The 17,605-nt window shown below is 43.6% G+C and overlaps 1 protein-coding gene across 1 annotated transcript in view; it reads right to left on the reverse strand.

Moving 5' to 3' along the window:
* Window positions 1-13,831, reverse strand: part of abhd18 (abhydrolase domain containing 18) — a 47,440-nt gene extending 33,609 nt beyond the window's left edge. The window contains exons 1-2 of the mRNA XM_084331659.1: window positions 13,732-13,831; window positions 479-587 (exon numbers count right to left, since the gene is read on the reverse strand). Of these exons, the coding sequence (XP_084187785.1) occupies window positions 479-570 (92 nt within the window). The 5' untranslated portion in view covers window positions 571-587; window positions 13,732-13,831. The remainder of the gene's footprint in view (window positions 1-478; window positions 588-13,731) is intronic.
* Between the last annotated feature and the right edge of the window lie 3,774 nt (window positions 13,832-17,605).

Here is a 17,605-nt window from a genome sequence, read left to right on the forward strand (position 1 = left end):
AAATAAATATTAGTTTCTTTTGTATAAGGAAGTTGCATTGTTAATTTCAATACCTGTAATAGTACAGTAGTCCACACACACACGTGCATTCAGTTAAGTTGGAATATGACTGTAATACAAACAGTTCAGTTTGTCAGGTACATGCAACACAGATTACAGTATTGACATCTGTCTGCTTGAGAAAATACCATGTTCTGCAATAAAAATGATTGAAGTGAGATAAACAGACGAACTTTATTTTATTAGATAAAACATGTTGACAAAGTTTTACTTTGCAGTTGAAAAAAGGTTGATAAAAAATAAAAAAATCTATATATATTTTTTGCAATACTATCGTATCGTGAGGTCTCTGGCGATTCCCACCCCTAATATCTGTATCCATCTATCCATCTATCTTTATATCTGTCTGTGTCTGTGTCTGTCTGTCTGTCTGTCTGTCTGTATCCATCCATCCATCCATCCATCCATGTCTCTGCACCTCTTGAGGTCTTCCGGCTTCCCCCAACCCTGGATGAAGAGCTTGGTGAGGAGCAGCCGTCGGTAGAGCACATCTAACCGGCTCACACCCATGGACCTCCACCTAACATCTGGAGACAGAGAGAGAGAGAGACACAGGCATGAAGACACATGGACCACCACCTAACATCTGGAGACAGAGAGAGACACAGGCATGAAGACACATGGTTTATTCACCTCATCAATATGCAATTTCCAACCATATTCTAAATAATATAATTACATACACCCTGAGTCAGCAGGGTATAACTGAGGTTTAGTCAGCGGGGTATAGCTGAGGTTTAGTCAGCAGGGTATAACTGACTTAGGGTATGACTGACGTTTTAAAGACTAGATGCAGACGTTAGCAGCCAAGCTAACGTCAAAAAGGGTCATTTATAGGAAGATGTATTTATAGGAAGAGGGATATCAGCCACAAAAATTAATAGGAGGTGATGGCCTCACTGAAATCTCAACGCACGTCATTCGCGTCATCAGAGAAACTGACTTGTGCAATAGCAATCAACTGCTTAAATATCAGGAAGGTCAATTTCAATATTGTAAACAAAGTTATTTTCTCAATTTGATGTCAAATCTGGCCAAATCGTTAGCCTAGCTTACACAATTATTTTGTAAATCGTGACAAAAGGTGAAATACATCATCAGTAATCTTCATAATCAATAATACCCAAAACAAAAATCCTTTAAAACAAATATCCACTGAATGACATTCAGAGTTTAAAATGCCAATATGTTTCTAAGATCTGTTGCTCAATCAAATAAGCCTCCTCTACTTTTACTGGTATAAGACATTTTATGTCTCACTCCATTCTGCTTCTGTCCCAGAGCTGGTGGTGGAAGTAGCCAGAGAGTTCCACGTCTCAGTTCCTCCCCGTGTCTGCTAGTGTTACTCAAACATAGTTTGCTAATCTAGTTAGCAAATGATTTTGGTTTCCTGCAACACACTGGCTTCATCCAGGCATTCCAAGGCTTCCATTATTATCAGGAATATACCACACACTCACGCGCGCGCGCACGCACTGATTGGCCACTGACGTTTCTGGTCATGTGACATGTGCGCCCAATCGTGTGACACGCCCATTTCCGCCTCGAACAGCAGCAAACTACCTAACGCCTAGTTTATCACTGGTTAAGCTTAGGCGACTCTTTCGAAGTTGGTTAAGGTTAGAGTTTGGAATCAGGGCTGGTGTTCTATCGCCATGCTCTAAGACAAACTCTAACCTTAACCAACTTCGAAAGAGTGCCTAAGCTTAACCGGTGAAAGAAACAGGCGTCGCACGATTGGCGCGACCAGAAATGTCAGTGGCCAATCAGAGCGCAGAACGCGAACGCGGAACTGGAAATCCGTTGGTAAAAGAAATCAGGCTGCCTGGCCACCCATTATATATACACACACGGGCGATTCTTGCTAAAATGTGAACTCACGATTTTTGAGATAACGATTCTCTCACGATTCTTATTTTTTCAATAAAATAAAGTACTTTTTATTTTTTTTTATAAAGAAAATTATCTTACAGGGCTGTACCGAATGCTTTGAAGCTTTGATCATAATGTTTACATTCAAAATCTAATAGGGATGCCCCGATCACGTTTTTTGCCACCGATACCGATCACCAATCGTCGTGGGCCATATCGGCCGATACCGATCGTTTTTGATTAAAAAGAAATTAAAAATTATTTTATATAATTATTTTTTTATAAAATATATACATTATATAATTAGACTTGTACTTGTATTATCTGCGAGACATCGCCACCACGCAACAAGTCAAAATGCTCGCTATCTGCAAACAGCGCCACTGTCTGTGTACTCTAGTAGCCTCCAGCTCCAAAAAGGATTCTCCGGCGCTGCAGCTGGACCCTATTGGTATAACGTTACTACTGTCACATTCAGCAAGCCCTCAGCTCGAATACGCATTCAATCAATGTTATAAGACATTGATATCAGGAGCTATCTGTAGCTACTGCTAGCCGGCTAGATGACGTTAAGACAACTATTTAGTTCAATCGGACATTTCGTTTTGAACTGTGAACTAACGTCAGCTAACGCAAGCTAACGGAGATATATCAACATGGACTACTAGACTTGCTGGGGCATTTGTTGATATCCGGAGCTATCAGTAGCTAGCCGGCTAAATACCGTTAGACAATGCCTACTAAAAGTGAATAGTTGACTGGGTAATTTTGTTTAAACAGTAACGATAGCTAGGTAGCTAACGTTAGCTCAGGTCGAATGCACTATAGACTCGAGCAGAGGAGCCGCCTCCTCTGTGTTTACAAACTCTACACAGGTGCGGGCGGGGCAAGGGAGCAGCGGCAGTTTGCAGGTCCTGTGCGTCTGAGACAGACAGCGAGTGAGATCTCCACTTGATCAGTTTCCGCGATCTGCGAATATGACTCATTATCGGAATTCACCGATCGCATATTTATACTGAATATCGGCCGATAACGATCGGTGGCCGATCGATCGGGGCATCCCTAAAATCTAAATTCGAATTTTTAATAATAAAAAAATATATATTTTTTTGTGTCTATTCAATCTGTTTAAACTAGTGCTGTCAAACGATTAAAATATTTAACTCTATAATAATCGCATGATTGTCCATAGTTAACTCGCGATTAATCGCAAATTAATCGCATTTCTTTTTTTTTTACCTTAAACAGATCTTTTTCAAGTTCCAAGTTTTAATACTCTTATCAACATGCGAGTCAACAAATGCTTGCTTTATGCAGCCATTTAACACAAAAGGATGACCCTCATGCATTGCAAATTTGCATCAAATTTAAAACAGAGTGATGCACAAAATAACTTAAGAAAATAATAATTTAAAACAATGAATAAAGTGTGCATGAAATAATAGGGGAAAGAAAACGTTAGGAACTTGTTACATTCACACACACAAGGGCTGATTAATCACACACCCCTCTCTCCCTCACACACACACTCTCCCAGCTCTCTTTCTCTCTTGCCCCTTCCTCATCTCTCTCACCCCCTTCTCTCTCTATATCTCACACACACACACACACTTCAGAAACAAACATAGTATCAATGAGAGCATCAATAATACACCTGAGTGAAGTCTAGTTTAAAAAATAAAATAAAAATAAATTTTGTCAACACTTTGATCGCCGGGGTTAAATTCATAATTTACCATCCCTTGCCAGCTCTATTTGTCTATGGAGAAGTTCCCCTTCTTTGCAGGGCTATAACTTTTTAAATTCTATTGCTAGATTGCCATTATTAGGGCCCATTCAATGTCCTATATGTATTGTTCAGGGTGTATGAACATTAAACTTTTTCATTCACATATTCATACTAAAATATGATCTAAAGTATAAGTATGTTTTCATCTCTTTCTGCAGCTTTCTCCAGAACGTGATTTATAGCCCCAAATGCATTATATTGATGATCAAATACAGTTTGGTAGCGATCGGTGCCAGATGAAAAATTTCAAATGGACGTGCTTCTAGAAGTTTCTACGTATCATCTGATGATGACCGGATGGGCGGGGGATCGTTTATAATTCCGTGGGCAATGTTATACCATTCATATAATGTGGGTCAAATGTTCATCATAGCAGTTAGTGTCGAACACGGTAATACTACACGCTAAAACTCACCCCAGTCTCCGCGGGCCGTTGGGCGATCAGCGTGGGGTAGACAGTTTTCCATTATGGGATGTCGAAATACCCGGTCCATTTCCAGGTTGTATAATAGTATATACGTCCAAATAACGTTGTTTATTGAGTTAGGGCGAGCGATCTATTATCGAGTGTTTCAAGATGGAGTCGCGGGAGCTATAGAGAGTGGCCGGAAGTAATATGGGTGATCAGCACTTCATCCACATGACTTCCTGTTTGGCGCTTCTGCCGATCGGCCACCAGATGGCGCTCTTGAACCGCTAGAGGGTTGAGAGGAGGCCAGCACTGTGTCTCAGGGCTGCAGAGGAATAATATGATTTCGATCACAGATTTTTGAAATATTGATATTAAAGACTAGGGGTGGGACAATACATCGATCCAGATCGATATATCGATCTATTATCAATAATCAAATAGGATCGACGCAACGTAAAAAGATCGATTCATATTGCGATACTCTTATTTTGAAAATCCCCGCGAGTCATATCCGCCGGCGCCCAGTATTGTGAAACTCCGTGTAGACATTACAGCAGTGTTTGCGTCTGCTGTAAAGCACTCAGAGAGTCTATTTTGCGAGCCGATATAAGTCTGTGCAGTTTTTTCCCCGCAACGGGTCAAATGCATATAACAGGCGTTGCATCGTCGCCATTCCTTTATGCCAACGTCGCGTTAAATATCTAAATGAACGTCGCGTTGGCTGCTTAAAAGCTAAGCAGCTAACCGTGAGAGAGAACAGGAGAGGAGAGAGGGGACTTGGAAGGAGGAGGGGTGGGGGCTGTGGGGGACTGTGTGTGTGTGTGTCTGTGTGTGTCTGTGTGTGTGTTAAAGTTCAATATATAAAAACAAAAGTGAACAGGAGGTCTATTTGTATTAAAAACAATAGATTGTTTTTCATTTAAATGTCTGGAAGAGCTCAAAAATAAATACATCAATTGATATTTCCGTAGCCTTTTTTTAGTTGATCTAAATGTGACTGATTGTGTTAAATGGGCACATAATATCGCCTCATATTGATCGCAGGCACCTGAATTGAATCGTATCGTATCATGGCAGACTTTGTGATATCGGCAAATATCGTATCGTTGTCCAAAGAATCGATATCGTATCGTATCGTGATGAAACTGGTGATTCCCACCCCTATTAAAGACGAGTTAGGGCGTCCTCGGCAACTTTAGCATGGCTAGGAAAGACGCCTAAACACGTTTTCGGCACTTAAAGTGTTAATAAATAAAAAAATTAATAGACATTTGAAGCTTCGTTCGAATACTTCAATCGAAGCTTCGAATGTTAAAAAATGACATTCGGTACAGCCCTAATAACTTAGAAATGAGATTGCATAGGTCTATGAATCGAAATCGTGATTTTTTTCCGATTAATTGCCCAGCCCCCCTAACACACGCACACACTGCCTGGCAACCAATTACCACATACGTCCCCCTCGCCCTCCTCCCTGACAGACACGCAGGCCTCAAACCACTAAAGTTCTGCAAATATGGACACGTCCAAGGTTTGCAAATATATCAGGACCATTGGGCAACAGAACAGTTCACTTGTAGTCAAGGACATGTGTTGCCAAGGCCACTGTGTCTCCTGTCAGCGTGTTGGTAACAGGTGGGACAGTGTCCAGACTGTACTTCATGGTTACACCTGTCTCCTAGGGCTGGGCGATAAAACGATAACGATAACTATCGCGATAAATTATTTCCTCTAAATAAATATGAAACGTGGTCGCAAAGTTTCGATATATCGATTTTCCAAGCTTGGATATGAGCACGCACTAACAACCAATCAGTGAAGGAGATGGTGACAGTGAAGGTAGCACCTCTGGGTAGAGAGGTAGGACTCTAGTAGTAAACAAGGCTGGCTAGGATAACTAGCTTGCACGGCACTATTTTATATATTTACGTGCCGAGTATGTGTGTGGAGTGAATTCTGAGGCCACGTTTATAGTAGTGTGGGGTATACAGTGGACGTCGTTTCAATATATTGGGGCGGAAGAGAGTATTTTAGGGTAATATTTAGTACATATTGTCATGAGATACTCCGCTTGTCGGCTAACTGCTAACGTGCGCGGACTGATGACGACATCAACATTCGCAGCAGCAAAACAAGTCTATTATATATATCTATGCTATTAATAGCCCGTCCATCGCCGCCGGGCATAAGAAGTTAATTAAACTTGACAGACATTATATCAACGATAATTATCGACATCGTTTTTGGCCATATCGCCCAGCCCTACAGTGTCTCCTGTCAGCGTGTTGGTAACAGGGGGGACAGTGTCCAGACTGTACTTCATGGTTAATGTCTCCCGTCAGCGTGTTGGTAACAGGGGGGACAGTGTCCAGACTGTACTTCATGGTTAATGTCTCCTGTCAGCGTGTTGGTAACAGGGGGGACAGTGTCCAGACTGTACTTCATGGTTAATGTCTCCTGTCAGCGTGTTGGTAACAGGGGGGACAGTGTCCAGACTGTACTTCTGGTTAATGTCTCCTGTCAGCGTGTTGGTAACAGGGGGGACAGTGTCCAGACTGTACTTCATGGTTAATGTCTCCTGTCAGCGTGTTGGTAACAGGGGGGACAGTGTCCAGACTGTACTTCATGGTTAATGTCTCCTGTCAGCGTGTTTGTAACAGGGGGGACAGTGTCCAGACTGTACTTCATGGTTAATGTCTCCTGTCAGCGTGTTGGTAACAGGGGGGACAGTGTCCAGACTGTACTTCATGGTTAATGTCTCCTGTCAGCGTGTTGGTAACAGGGGGGACAGTGTCCAGACTGTACTTCATGGTTAATGTCTCCTGTCAGCGTGTTGGTAACAGGGGGGACAGTGTTGTAAAGTTTTAGAATGAAGGCTCCGACACATTGATTCCTGGTTTGACTCTTTATGAACGTCTTCAAGCTTACAGACACATTCCTGCTGTTATGGCTAGAACTACCACAATAACAATACTCCCGCTGCTTCTCCGTAGTGCACTGACAAGATCACCCGAGTGTCTCGCTCTTGAGGAGTAAAACCTAGAGCGCCCTCTATAGGTCAGAACTAAACATTACCAAGCTCACTGAACATTATGAACATAACGTCAACTATGTGAACCATGGACATTACAACCCTCCTTTCCTTACATTTCTTTTCTTTAACAATAACTACACATTAGTTGAACTCAACAATGTATTTTGGAACATTATTACATTATGCACATTATTCAAAGTCAGTGAGGTATGATGGGGGTCTTCTGCTTTCCCTCACTGGGTACCTGTGACCAGGTGGCTGTGGCCTGGGGCTGTCAGGGCATAAACGTTCTGCAGTGTAGTGAGGATCTATTTCAGTCCAGTCTATGACACCTTGCATGTCAGCTGATTGAGAGTGGTGATCATCCACCTTAGGTAAATTCTTAAAGTGGGATGAGTTTCTGGTGATGACATGATTGTTACGTTTAGCTGTCACCATGGAGCCTTTGATCGCGATGATCTTGTATGGGTGGTAGGGGTGGACGGTATAAACGGTATACGGTATAAACGGTATTAATTTGCTCTACGGTATGGATTTTGACTATACCGTTTAACCGGTAGAGCAGCTCTAAAATAGCAATGACGTCATGTAACCACAGCGCGACTATTTCAATCGCATTTGCCCCTAAAAATAGATAGAATTAGTCATAGATAATAGATATGTGCAAACTGGAAAAAGTTATTTAGGAGGCTTCGCGCAGTGGGCGTGTCAACACGCAATTGTCATTTCATAATAAACACATATCACCGCGGCGCACAGCACGTTTCAATTTCAGTTCCTGGCATTTTTAACCAGTGGAGAAAGGTAAGATATTTCCCTATAGTTTTTCTTATATGAATTATTCTACGTTAATAAAACATACCTGGTGATCAACTACAGTTTGCTGTAAACATTACGATATGTGTGTAGTGTTATGATAACGACGGCAGCAGCGGGAGCCGGGAGGAAGGCGTGCAGCAGTGGATTTGCGAATAGCATGCAGCTGCAGAGCCGCAGAGCCAGTGGCTCTTTCAGGTCTGGTCACAGGCCCGTCAAACAGCGCCCCCCCACCCTTGCGCCGTTCTGACCCCCATCGTCTCTAAGCATTTTGTGTGTCAATTTGTTGACACATGTGTCAATTTGTTGACACATGTGTCAATTTGTTGACACAATTGTCAATTCTTAAAGCTGAGGATGAGTGGCACCTTTGTCTCAATTCTTATTCAATTCAATTCGCTCTGCGGCTCTGCAGCTACATATGCTTCTAGCGAAATCCAGCCCCGCTGTTTGCAATGGGAGCAGGAGTCTCGACTCTGGACTTATTTTATTTGGAATATAATGACTTTATACGCAAAAGTAGCCTAGTTTTAAGTTAAAATATTATAAATCTACATGCCTTGAGGATGTCATTCTTTATATAGCCTGCCTATCAGGCAAACAAAATTATTCTAACAGAAACACTGATACCGTGATATATACCGTTACCGTCCATGCTTCAAATTATACCGTGATATAAATTTTAGACCATACCGTCCACCCCTAATGGGTGGGGATTGTAAGCAGGGCATAGCTTCCCTTCCTTCTTTTGACGACAGAGAACTCTATCACCAGCCTTCAGAGCCAAAGGAACCACATGGCGCCTCCTTTCCGCATTATGTTTCATCCTGTCCTTCGCCATTGCATCTGCTCGTCGTATTTTTGCATCAGTCGGAGACTGATAGTGGACAGCAGGTGTGGGTAGCTTGATCCTCAGAGGCCTACCAAACAGCACATCAGCTGGAGCCATCCCAGTGGAGCAGTGTGGCGTGGCACGGTAGTTGCGTAGAAATGCATATAGAGTCTGTTTCCATGGACGACCTTCAACATGTGTAGCCCGTATATTCTTCTCCAAGGTGCGCATGAACCGTTCTGCCTCTCCATTCGCCTGAGGCCACAATGGAGTTATCTTTCTGTGTTTAAAACCCAAATATGTTGCAAAATCTGCAAATTCCGAGCTCTGAAAGGGGGGGCCATTATCCGTTTTGACCTGCAGTGGAATTCCCAGTGTTGAGAATATCTTGTCGAGTTTAGGGATAGTGGCCCTGGCTGACGTGGACTGAAGAATCTCAACCTCTGGGTACCTTGAATATTCATCAACAACTACCAAAAGATAATCCCCAGAGGGGAATGGACCACAGAAATCAACACTAACCTTTTCCCATGGTGACGATGGCAGTTCAGACATGCAGAGGGGTTCTTGTGTGTGGTTGGGCACAACAGCCTGACATGGGATGCAGCCAGCTATCATTGCCTCCACTTGCTTGTCAATTCCAGGGAACCAGACTTTCTCCCTGATCAGCTTCTTAGTTTTGACCACCCCCTGGTGGCCTTCATGTGCAAGTGATATTGCTCTGACTTGTAAAGAGTGGGGGACGACAATCTTTGTGCCACGCAGTACAGTGTCACCATTAGCAGTCACTGTCAGTTCATCTTTTATTTTCTTGAACGACACAAGAGCAGATCTGTCAACTCCATCAATAGAGTCCCGTTTGTCAGACAGCAACCTCCAAGAGTCATCTTTAATGAGTCGCATTACTTCACGTAGAGTGGGATCAGTTGTGGTTGCATCCTGAATTTCCGCCAGTGTCATCGCCTTGGGTACAGCATTTTCAGTGACAAAGTTTATGTATTCTTCAGCTTGTCTTTCATCGTCTGACATAGCGTGAGAGATGTGTGATACCTGTGCCGGGTGGTGCGACATGTAATCCGCCGGGTTGTCTTTGCCAGCCTTGTAACAGACTGTGTAGTTGTATGGTTGCAGACGCAGGCTCCAACGCTCTATACGAGCAGGTGGTTTGGATTTGGGGTTATTGAAAATCCATTCCAATGGTTTGTGATCACTGTGTGAAGGCTGCACCATAGAGGTATTTGTGAAAATGTTCACAGCCCCAGACAATAGCAAGGGCCTCACGTTCTGTCTGTGAATACTTTTGTTCAATGGGGGACAGTGCTCTACTTGCATAGCTTATCACTCTGGCCGGCTCATTTGGACTGTTCCTTTGTGCCAATACAGCCCCAAGACCTACTGGGCTTGCATCAACAACCAGTTCAGTTAGTTTGTGTGGGTCAAAGTAGGTCATCACAGCGTCACTAGTAAGGCTGCGTTTCATCTCATTAAGAGACCTCTGGTGTTCTTCGGTCCACGTCCAATGAGCAGATTTCCTTGTCAGGTCTCGCAAGGGTTGAGTTATGGTGGCAAAATCCTTTATGAATCGGGCGCTGTAGTTTGCCATGCCAAGGAGACTGCGTATCTCACTTGCATTGGTCGGGGCAGCAGCATCATGAATCGCCTGAACCTTCTTAGGATCTGGAGAGAAACCTCCATCTGAGAATGTATATCCGAAGAAGTCAAGAGTGGTCTGTGCGTATGAGCACTTGGCCTTGTTGAGAGTCAGGTTTTTTTCTTTCAGTCGCTGAAAGGTTGCCCTGAGAGCTTGATCATGGGCAGCCCTGGTTTCCCCAAAAACCAGAATGTCATCACTGAGGTTGATGACTCCTGGAATGCCATCCAGGGCCTGTTGAATGGCATTTTGGAACACCTCTGCAGCCGACGAGACCCCAAAGCTCAGTCTCTTGTAACGTCGTAGCCCTACATGAGTGGAGAATGTTGTGATGTATCGTGAGGATGGATCCAGTTCTAGCTGATGATATCCACTGTTTAAATCCAGCTTTGAGAAGAACTTGGCTCCATTGAGTGCCTGTATCACATCATCTACTGTGGGTGTGAGATGTCTTTCTCTTTCGATGGCACAATTTGGTACCCTCATGTCCACACATAAACGCACACCTTCCGGGTCTTTTGGCTTTGGAACAACAACTATCGGAGAAACCCATGGAGTGGGGCCATCAACCTTTTCAATTACATCGAGATCCTCCAGGCGTTGTAGTTCAGCTTCCACCCGCTTCCTCACATGAAACGGCACTCTTCTATGAGGTTGTGTGACAGTAGAAACGTCTTTATTTATGTGTAACTTGACTTGAACCCCATCCAACTTGCCCAATCCATGGAATAGACCGTCGTACTCAGTGAGGATATCATCCACTGTATTCGCTTCTGTCTGTTTGCAAGCTGATGTGGGCTGTCTGTCGACCGGTTGTCGTGGAGATGTGAGCTGTTCCTGCTGCTCTGGGGATGTATGAAGGGCATTAGCAATCTTGATTAGCCCAAGTTGACTGGCAGTGTCATATCCGAGTAAACTGCCATTATTTCCTTGTAACACATGGAATGTTGTAGTTGTGAACTGTGATTTGGACTCCACCAGCGAGGTGAATTTTCCCAGGGCAGGTAGTGGCTTACGAGAGCCATAGGGAAATATGGGAACAGTGCATTTGGTGAGTGGGGGCTTATATGTCAGTCTCTGGTAAGTTGCCTCATCAATGATATTTACAGTTGCCCCTGTATCCAGCATCACATTTATTTTGCAGTCACCAACCTTTATGTTTGCATGTGGGAGGTCTGATCTAGTTTGAGAAAGTGTGTACAGATACTCCTCAGACGATTCTCTGTCTGCATGTGTTGAGTTTGGTGTGATTTCCCTGTCACTGGTGTGCATATAATGCACTTCATGTCGGTCTCTCTTTTCCCATGGTGCTCTGGTGCCCCCTTGTGGTCGTTTGGAACAACAGCACTTTGAGAAATGTCCTTGTTTACCGCAGGTGTTACACGTTCTCCCCCTCGCTGGGCACGGTGTTTCCTCACGATGGGGAAAAGTGCCAAACTTTTATTTGTAGCTCCCCTCCCCATATTCATAGCCAAAACATCTTCCCTCATGTTTCCTTGAGCCGAACTGTGTCGTGTTTGCTCCATTCCTGATGCTTGAGTCTCGGCAAGTGCCATGGTTCTACCCAGTGATAGTAGCTCAGTCAGCGTCATCTCCGGTTTCTGTAGTGCTTGACGTCGCAGCTTATTACATGTGCACGTCTGGATAATCATCGTCTTGATCTCTCTTCCAATATCAGAAAACTCACAGGTTGCTGCTAGCTGTCGCAGCCTAGTGTGATAAGAGTCGAGACTTTCTCCAGCCAATTGTATAGCTTGTCTGAATTTGTAAGTCTCGTATGTGACGTTGAGTTTAGGGGAAAAATACTCACTCAGTTTATCTTTAGCTTTTTTATAGTCTTTTGCGTCACCCGTGTCTGACAGTGTATCAAAAATGTCCTGTACACCTTCCCCTGCATAATGTAGAAGCATCGCACGTTGTCTTGTTTCATCCTTGACATCCAACGCAACAATGAAATTTTCAAAACGCTGTATCCACTTTCTCCAACGGATAGATGAGCTGTGATCGTCACTTGTATCAAAAGTAGGGAACGATGGTAATGCAGCAGCCATGGTTATACAAAAATATAACTTTTACTCCTCGTCGCCAGTGTAAAGTTTTAGAATGAAGGCTCCGACACATTGATTCCTGGTTTGACTCTTTATGAACGTCTTCAAGCTTACAGACACATTCCTGCTGTTATGGCTAGAACTACCACAATAACAATACTCCCGCTGCTTCTCCGTAGTGCCTTGACAAGATCACCCGAGTGTCTTGCTCTTGAGGAGTAAAACCTAGAGCGCCCTCTATAGGTCAGAACTAAACATTACCAAGCTCACTGAACATTATGAACATAACGTCAACTATGTGAACCATGGAAATTACAAGTGTCCAGACTGTACTTCATGGTTAATGTCTCCTGTCAGCGTGTTGGTAACAGGGGGGACAGTGTCCAGACTGTACTTCATGGTTACACCGGTCTCCTGTCAGCATGTTGGTAACAGTACAGTACAGCTCAATACACACAATTTTTAAGGGGATGCAGACCAGAGAAAGACTTTCGTCTTGTTTACAATCATCAGGGTCCCCCATTACACCCGTCGATGGCGCTTAATTGTTTTTATAACCGTTACCCTCATTATACTTGCCATTGTTGTGACATAGCTACACAACTATGTCGACAGACCTGAACATTGTTTCGTTCAGTTGCACTATAATTTAATAAATACTAACCAATAGAAACGTCATCATGATGGTACAAGTGTGTTCTTGCAGAGTGTAATAATAATAATAATAATAATAATAATAACGTGTTTAGGTTCAAAACAGTTCAGTTTATCAAACACGTCCCGTTTCCACCCATTGTTATTGACTTTTTAAACCTGAATGACAAGGTACACACTGTTGAATATTAAATACACATTCGTTGGACATGAGGCTAGTTTTTGGAGCGGTTTAATAAAAGTTACATAACTAACGTTACACAAGGCGGACTGGTCCAGAGGCAGCACGACGAAATAAAACTAACTAATCAACGTGTTGTTGTTTATCATTCACCGTGTTGTTGTTTATTCAGTCTCGTCGTGTGGGACGTTTAGCTCGCTTAGAAAATTATCATTTCATTCATTTGTTTATTTATTCATTCATTCATTCGTGGGCGTTTTGTTTGTAAAGTCTCTCGACTGCTGCACGTGTTTGTTTCTTTAGCAGCGACGCGGTACTAGAGACAACAACAAGCAGACAGCAGAGAGACAGACAGAGAGAGAGAGAACGCAGATGACTGTACCTCCTCTCACACTGAACTGTAGTTGGGTCTGGTGCGCCGCCTCGCCGTGATGGTGTCTCTCAGAGGGCGAACTAACTCCTCCGTCCCACAGTGCCCTGCGCCGAGGGGAAACGGAAGTGTCTTTTTCTTCTGATGGCGTTGATCAAAATCACACTTTATTACTGCCACCTGGTGGCGGTGTTAGTGAAGCGCTCCACCCATCGAGCGACCACTTTCTCTAGAAATTAACAATTTTATTTGTATCTTACTTTTATTTTATTTATCGTACTACTACTACTACTTAATACTATTGGTTTCTTCGTCAAATGTATACTCTTTTTTTAGACTATTTTTGTATAAAAAACAGTACTGTATTTGTAAATCTGGTATGTCATAAATGTAGCAGTACTGTCTATCTGTCTACCTGTATGTCATATATGTTATGATGAATTGAAAATGGGGGACCCTGATGTAAACAAGACGAAAGTCTTTCTCTGGTCTGCATCCCCTTAACAATTGTGTGTATTGAGCTGTACTGTATTGTACCCATTCTGCAATCTGTTAATACAATTTTCAATCAACACACACACCCCTTGCACTGCACCTTATCATGCACATACACTAAGACATTTCTGTAAATAATTGACTATTTTATCTCACCTCATTTTATATTTTATTTTATGTTACTACTACTACTACTATTGTTACCATTCTGGTATTCATTGGTGTTTCTTAATTGTGCACTGTTGAGTCTGAGCTAGAAACACAAGAATTATTTTTGTAAATACCATGATACTCTTTGTAAGGAAACATCTAAACTTACTAAACCTTAACTAAAAGTCTCCATTAAAACAAATACTAATCAAATTAATTATGGGCAATGCGACCCAACCCGACTAGTCTATGGTAAAGAAACATCACTGGTGTTAAAAAAAAAGAAAAATGGAAAACAAAACAAGTATTTCATTTGTAAGTTCATAGAATCATAAACCATTTTATTGTGATATTTAAAGCCGACTTATTTAATATCATTCAGATCATCATTACAAATCTGGAGTAGACCATCGGTCCTTCAATAAAGGAAGGCAACAGCGCAAAACAACATACATCTAATTTAGTAGAGCCGTAGGTGAAAGTAGAAATGTCAGTATTAATGATTGGAAATAGCAACACTGCATGGATATTTACGGTTTCCCCAAGTTTGGATTTCAGGTTTAACTTTGTCAAAATGACATCATTGTTCCTAGGGCCAGCAGGAGCCTGGCTGTTCACACCAGAAGAGCAGGAGCCTGACTGTTCACACCATGAGAGCAGGAGCCTGGCTGTTCACACCAGAAGAGCAGGAGCCTGGCTGTTCACACCAGGAGAGCAGGAGCCTGGCTGTTCACACCAGAAGAGCAGGAGCCTGGCTGTTCACACCAGGAGAGCAGGAGCCTGGCTGTTCACACCATGAGAGCAGGAGCCTGGCTGTTCACACCAGAAGAGCAGGAGCCTGGCTGTTCACACCAGGAGAGCAGGAGCCTGGCTGTTCACACCATGAGAGCAGGAGCCTGGCTGTTCACACCAGGAGAGCAGGAGCCTGGCTGTTCACACCATGAGAAGCAGGGGCCTGGCTGTTCACACCAGAAGAGCAGGAGCCTGGCTGTTCACACCAGAAGAGCAGGAGCCTTGCTGTTCACACCACGAGAGCAGGAGCCTGGCTGTTCACACCATGAGAGCAGGAGCCTGGCTGTTCACACCAGAAGAGCAGGAGCCTGGCTGTTCACACCATGAGAGCAGGAGCCTGGCTGTTCACACCATGAAGAGCAGGGGCCTGGCTGTTCACACCAGGAGAGCAGGAGCCTGGCTGTTCACACCAGGAGAGCAGGAGCCTGGCTGTTCACACCAGAAGAGCAGGAGCCTGGCTGCTTCAGCGCACAGTGTGTCCCCAGTCCCCACCATTAGAGGGTTCGCCTGGCAGAAGAGAAGTAGCCAACTTTAATAAAAAAAACTAAAAAAAACACCACCCCAGGATCGACGACGTCATTACCTCCTGAAATGCAGACTTCAGAAAGGGGACATATCCACACAGCGCTGCTAGTTCCACTCCACAGCACTGACGCGTTGTTGACCCGAGGCCCTACTAAACGAGGCAGCTGCCGGCTTGCGGCGTTGCTCTCCTTTAAAGGAACACGCCAACATTTTGCAAGCTTACCGTCTTCTCCAGAGAGAGACGAGAAGATAGATACCAGTTTCCTCTCTGTGCGTTCAGTAGAAAGCTATCTGGTTGCACGTTAGCCTAGCTTAGCACAATGAATGGAAGCGGACATGACCGGTTAGCCTAGGCATTGTCCAACTAACAACTCTCGCAAAGGCTACCCTTCGGGAGATATACAGCCTACGGGAGACTGCAATTCGAAACTGGCCCCTGTAAATGTCCTAACACAACCCCCTCCAATGTACAGTAAATTACCAAGTATGGTCTTGTCAATATTCCAATGTACAGTTTTGCTTGTACAGTGATACAGTATCCCCCACCCACCACTTCTACCCAACCCCCCCCCCCCCCCCACTCCTACCCACCCCCCCCCCACTCATATCCAACCCCCGCCCCACCACCTCCAATGTACAGTCCCCCCCACCTACCCACCCTCCTCCAATGTACAGTTTCTATGTCAAATGTATATACTTTTTTTTCTGGACTCTTTTCGTATCACAAACAGTACTGTATTTGCAAATCTGGTATGTCATAAATGTATAGATGTAGCAGTACTGTCTATCTGTATGTCATGTATGTCATATATGTTACAATGAATTGAAAATGGGGGACCCTGATGTAAACAAGACAAAAGTCTTTCTCTGGTCTGCATCCCCTTAACAATTGTATGTATTGAGCTGTACTGTACCCATTCTGCAATCTGTTAATAAAGTTTTCATTCATTCATTCACTGTCCGCTTCCATTCATTGTGCTAGGCTAACATGCAGCCAGATAGCTTTCTACTGAACGCACAGAGAGGAAACTGGTATCTATCTTATTGTCTCTCTCTGGAGAAGACGGTAAGCTAATTTCCCAAAATGTTGGCGTGTTCATTTAAAGCAGGGGTGGCCAACCTTTTTTGAACCAAGATCTACTTTTTTTATTTACCACCTAGCCCGAGAGCTACCAGCCAAAATTGTATATTGTAAGCAGTCATTTGAGGCTTTATAAAAGCAGCATAATGAACACAAATCTGTCAGTGCCGAGTCCGACCTCATCTTAAATAACAAACAGCATTGCTTGTTGTAGTTAACACTATAATCGCCGATGACGTGTTAAGACGTCATTCCTAGCCATGCTCATTCTGCCGAAGACGCCGTAACTCGTCTTTGATGTCAATATTTTAAAAATCTGTCATCGAAATCATATTTCCTTTCCGGAGCCCTGGGACACAGTGCAAAGCTCCACTCAACTCTCTAGCGGTTCAAGAGCGCCATCTGGTGGCCGATCGGCAGATCGCCAGCCGGAAATTAACCTTTGAACCGGTAGTACTCATCCATATGTGGTCCGACCACTCGCTATAGCTCCCGCGACTCCATCTTGAAACACTGGATAATAGATTGCTCGCCCTAACTCAATAAACAACGTTATTTGGACGTATATACTATTATACAACCTGGAAATGGATCGGGCATTTCTACATCCCATAATAGAAAAAAATCTGTTCCACGCTCATCTGCCAGCGGCGCGAGGAAGCCACGGTAAGATTCAGCGTTATTTTCTAACGTATTCTATACTAACTGATCTGATGAACATATGACCCACACTAGATGAATGATATAACGCGGAATTATAAACGATCCCCCGCCCATCCGGTCATCATCAGATGATGCGTAGAAACTTCTAGAACCACGTCCAGTTGAAACTTTTTATCTCGC

This window comes from Notolepis coatsorum (assembly GCF_963971535.1).
Source record: "Notolepis coatsorum genome assembly, chromosome: 16".
NCBI lineage: Eukaryota > Metazoa > Chordata > Actinopteri > Aulopiformes > Paralepididae > Notolepis > Notolepis coatsorum.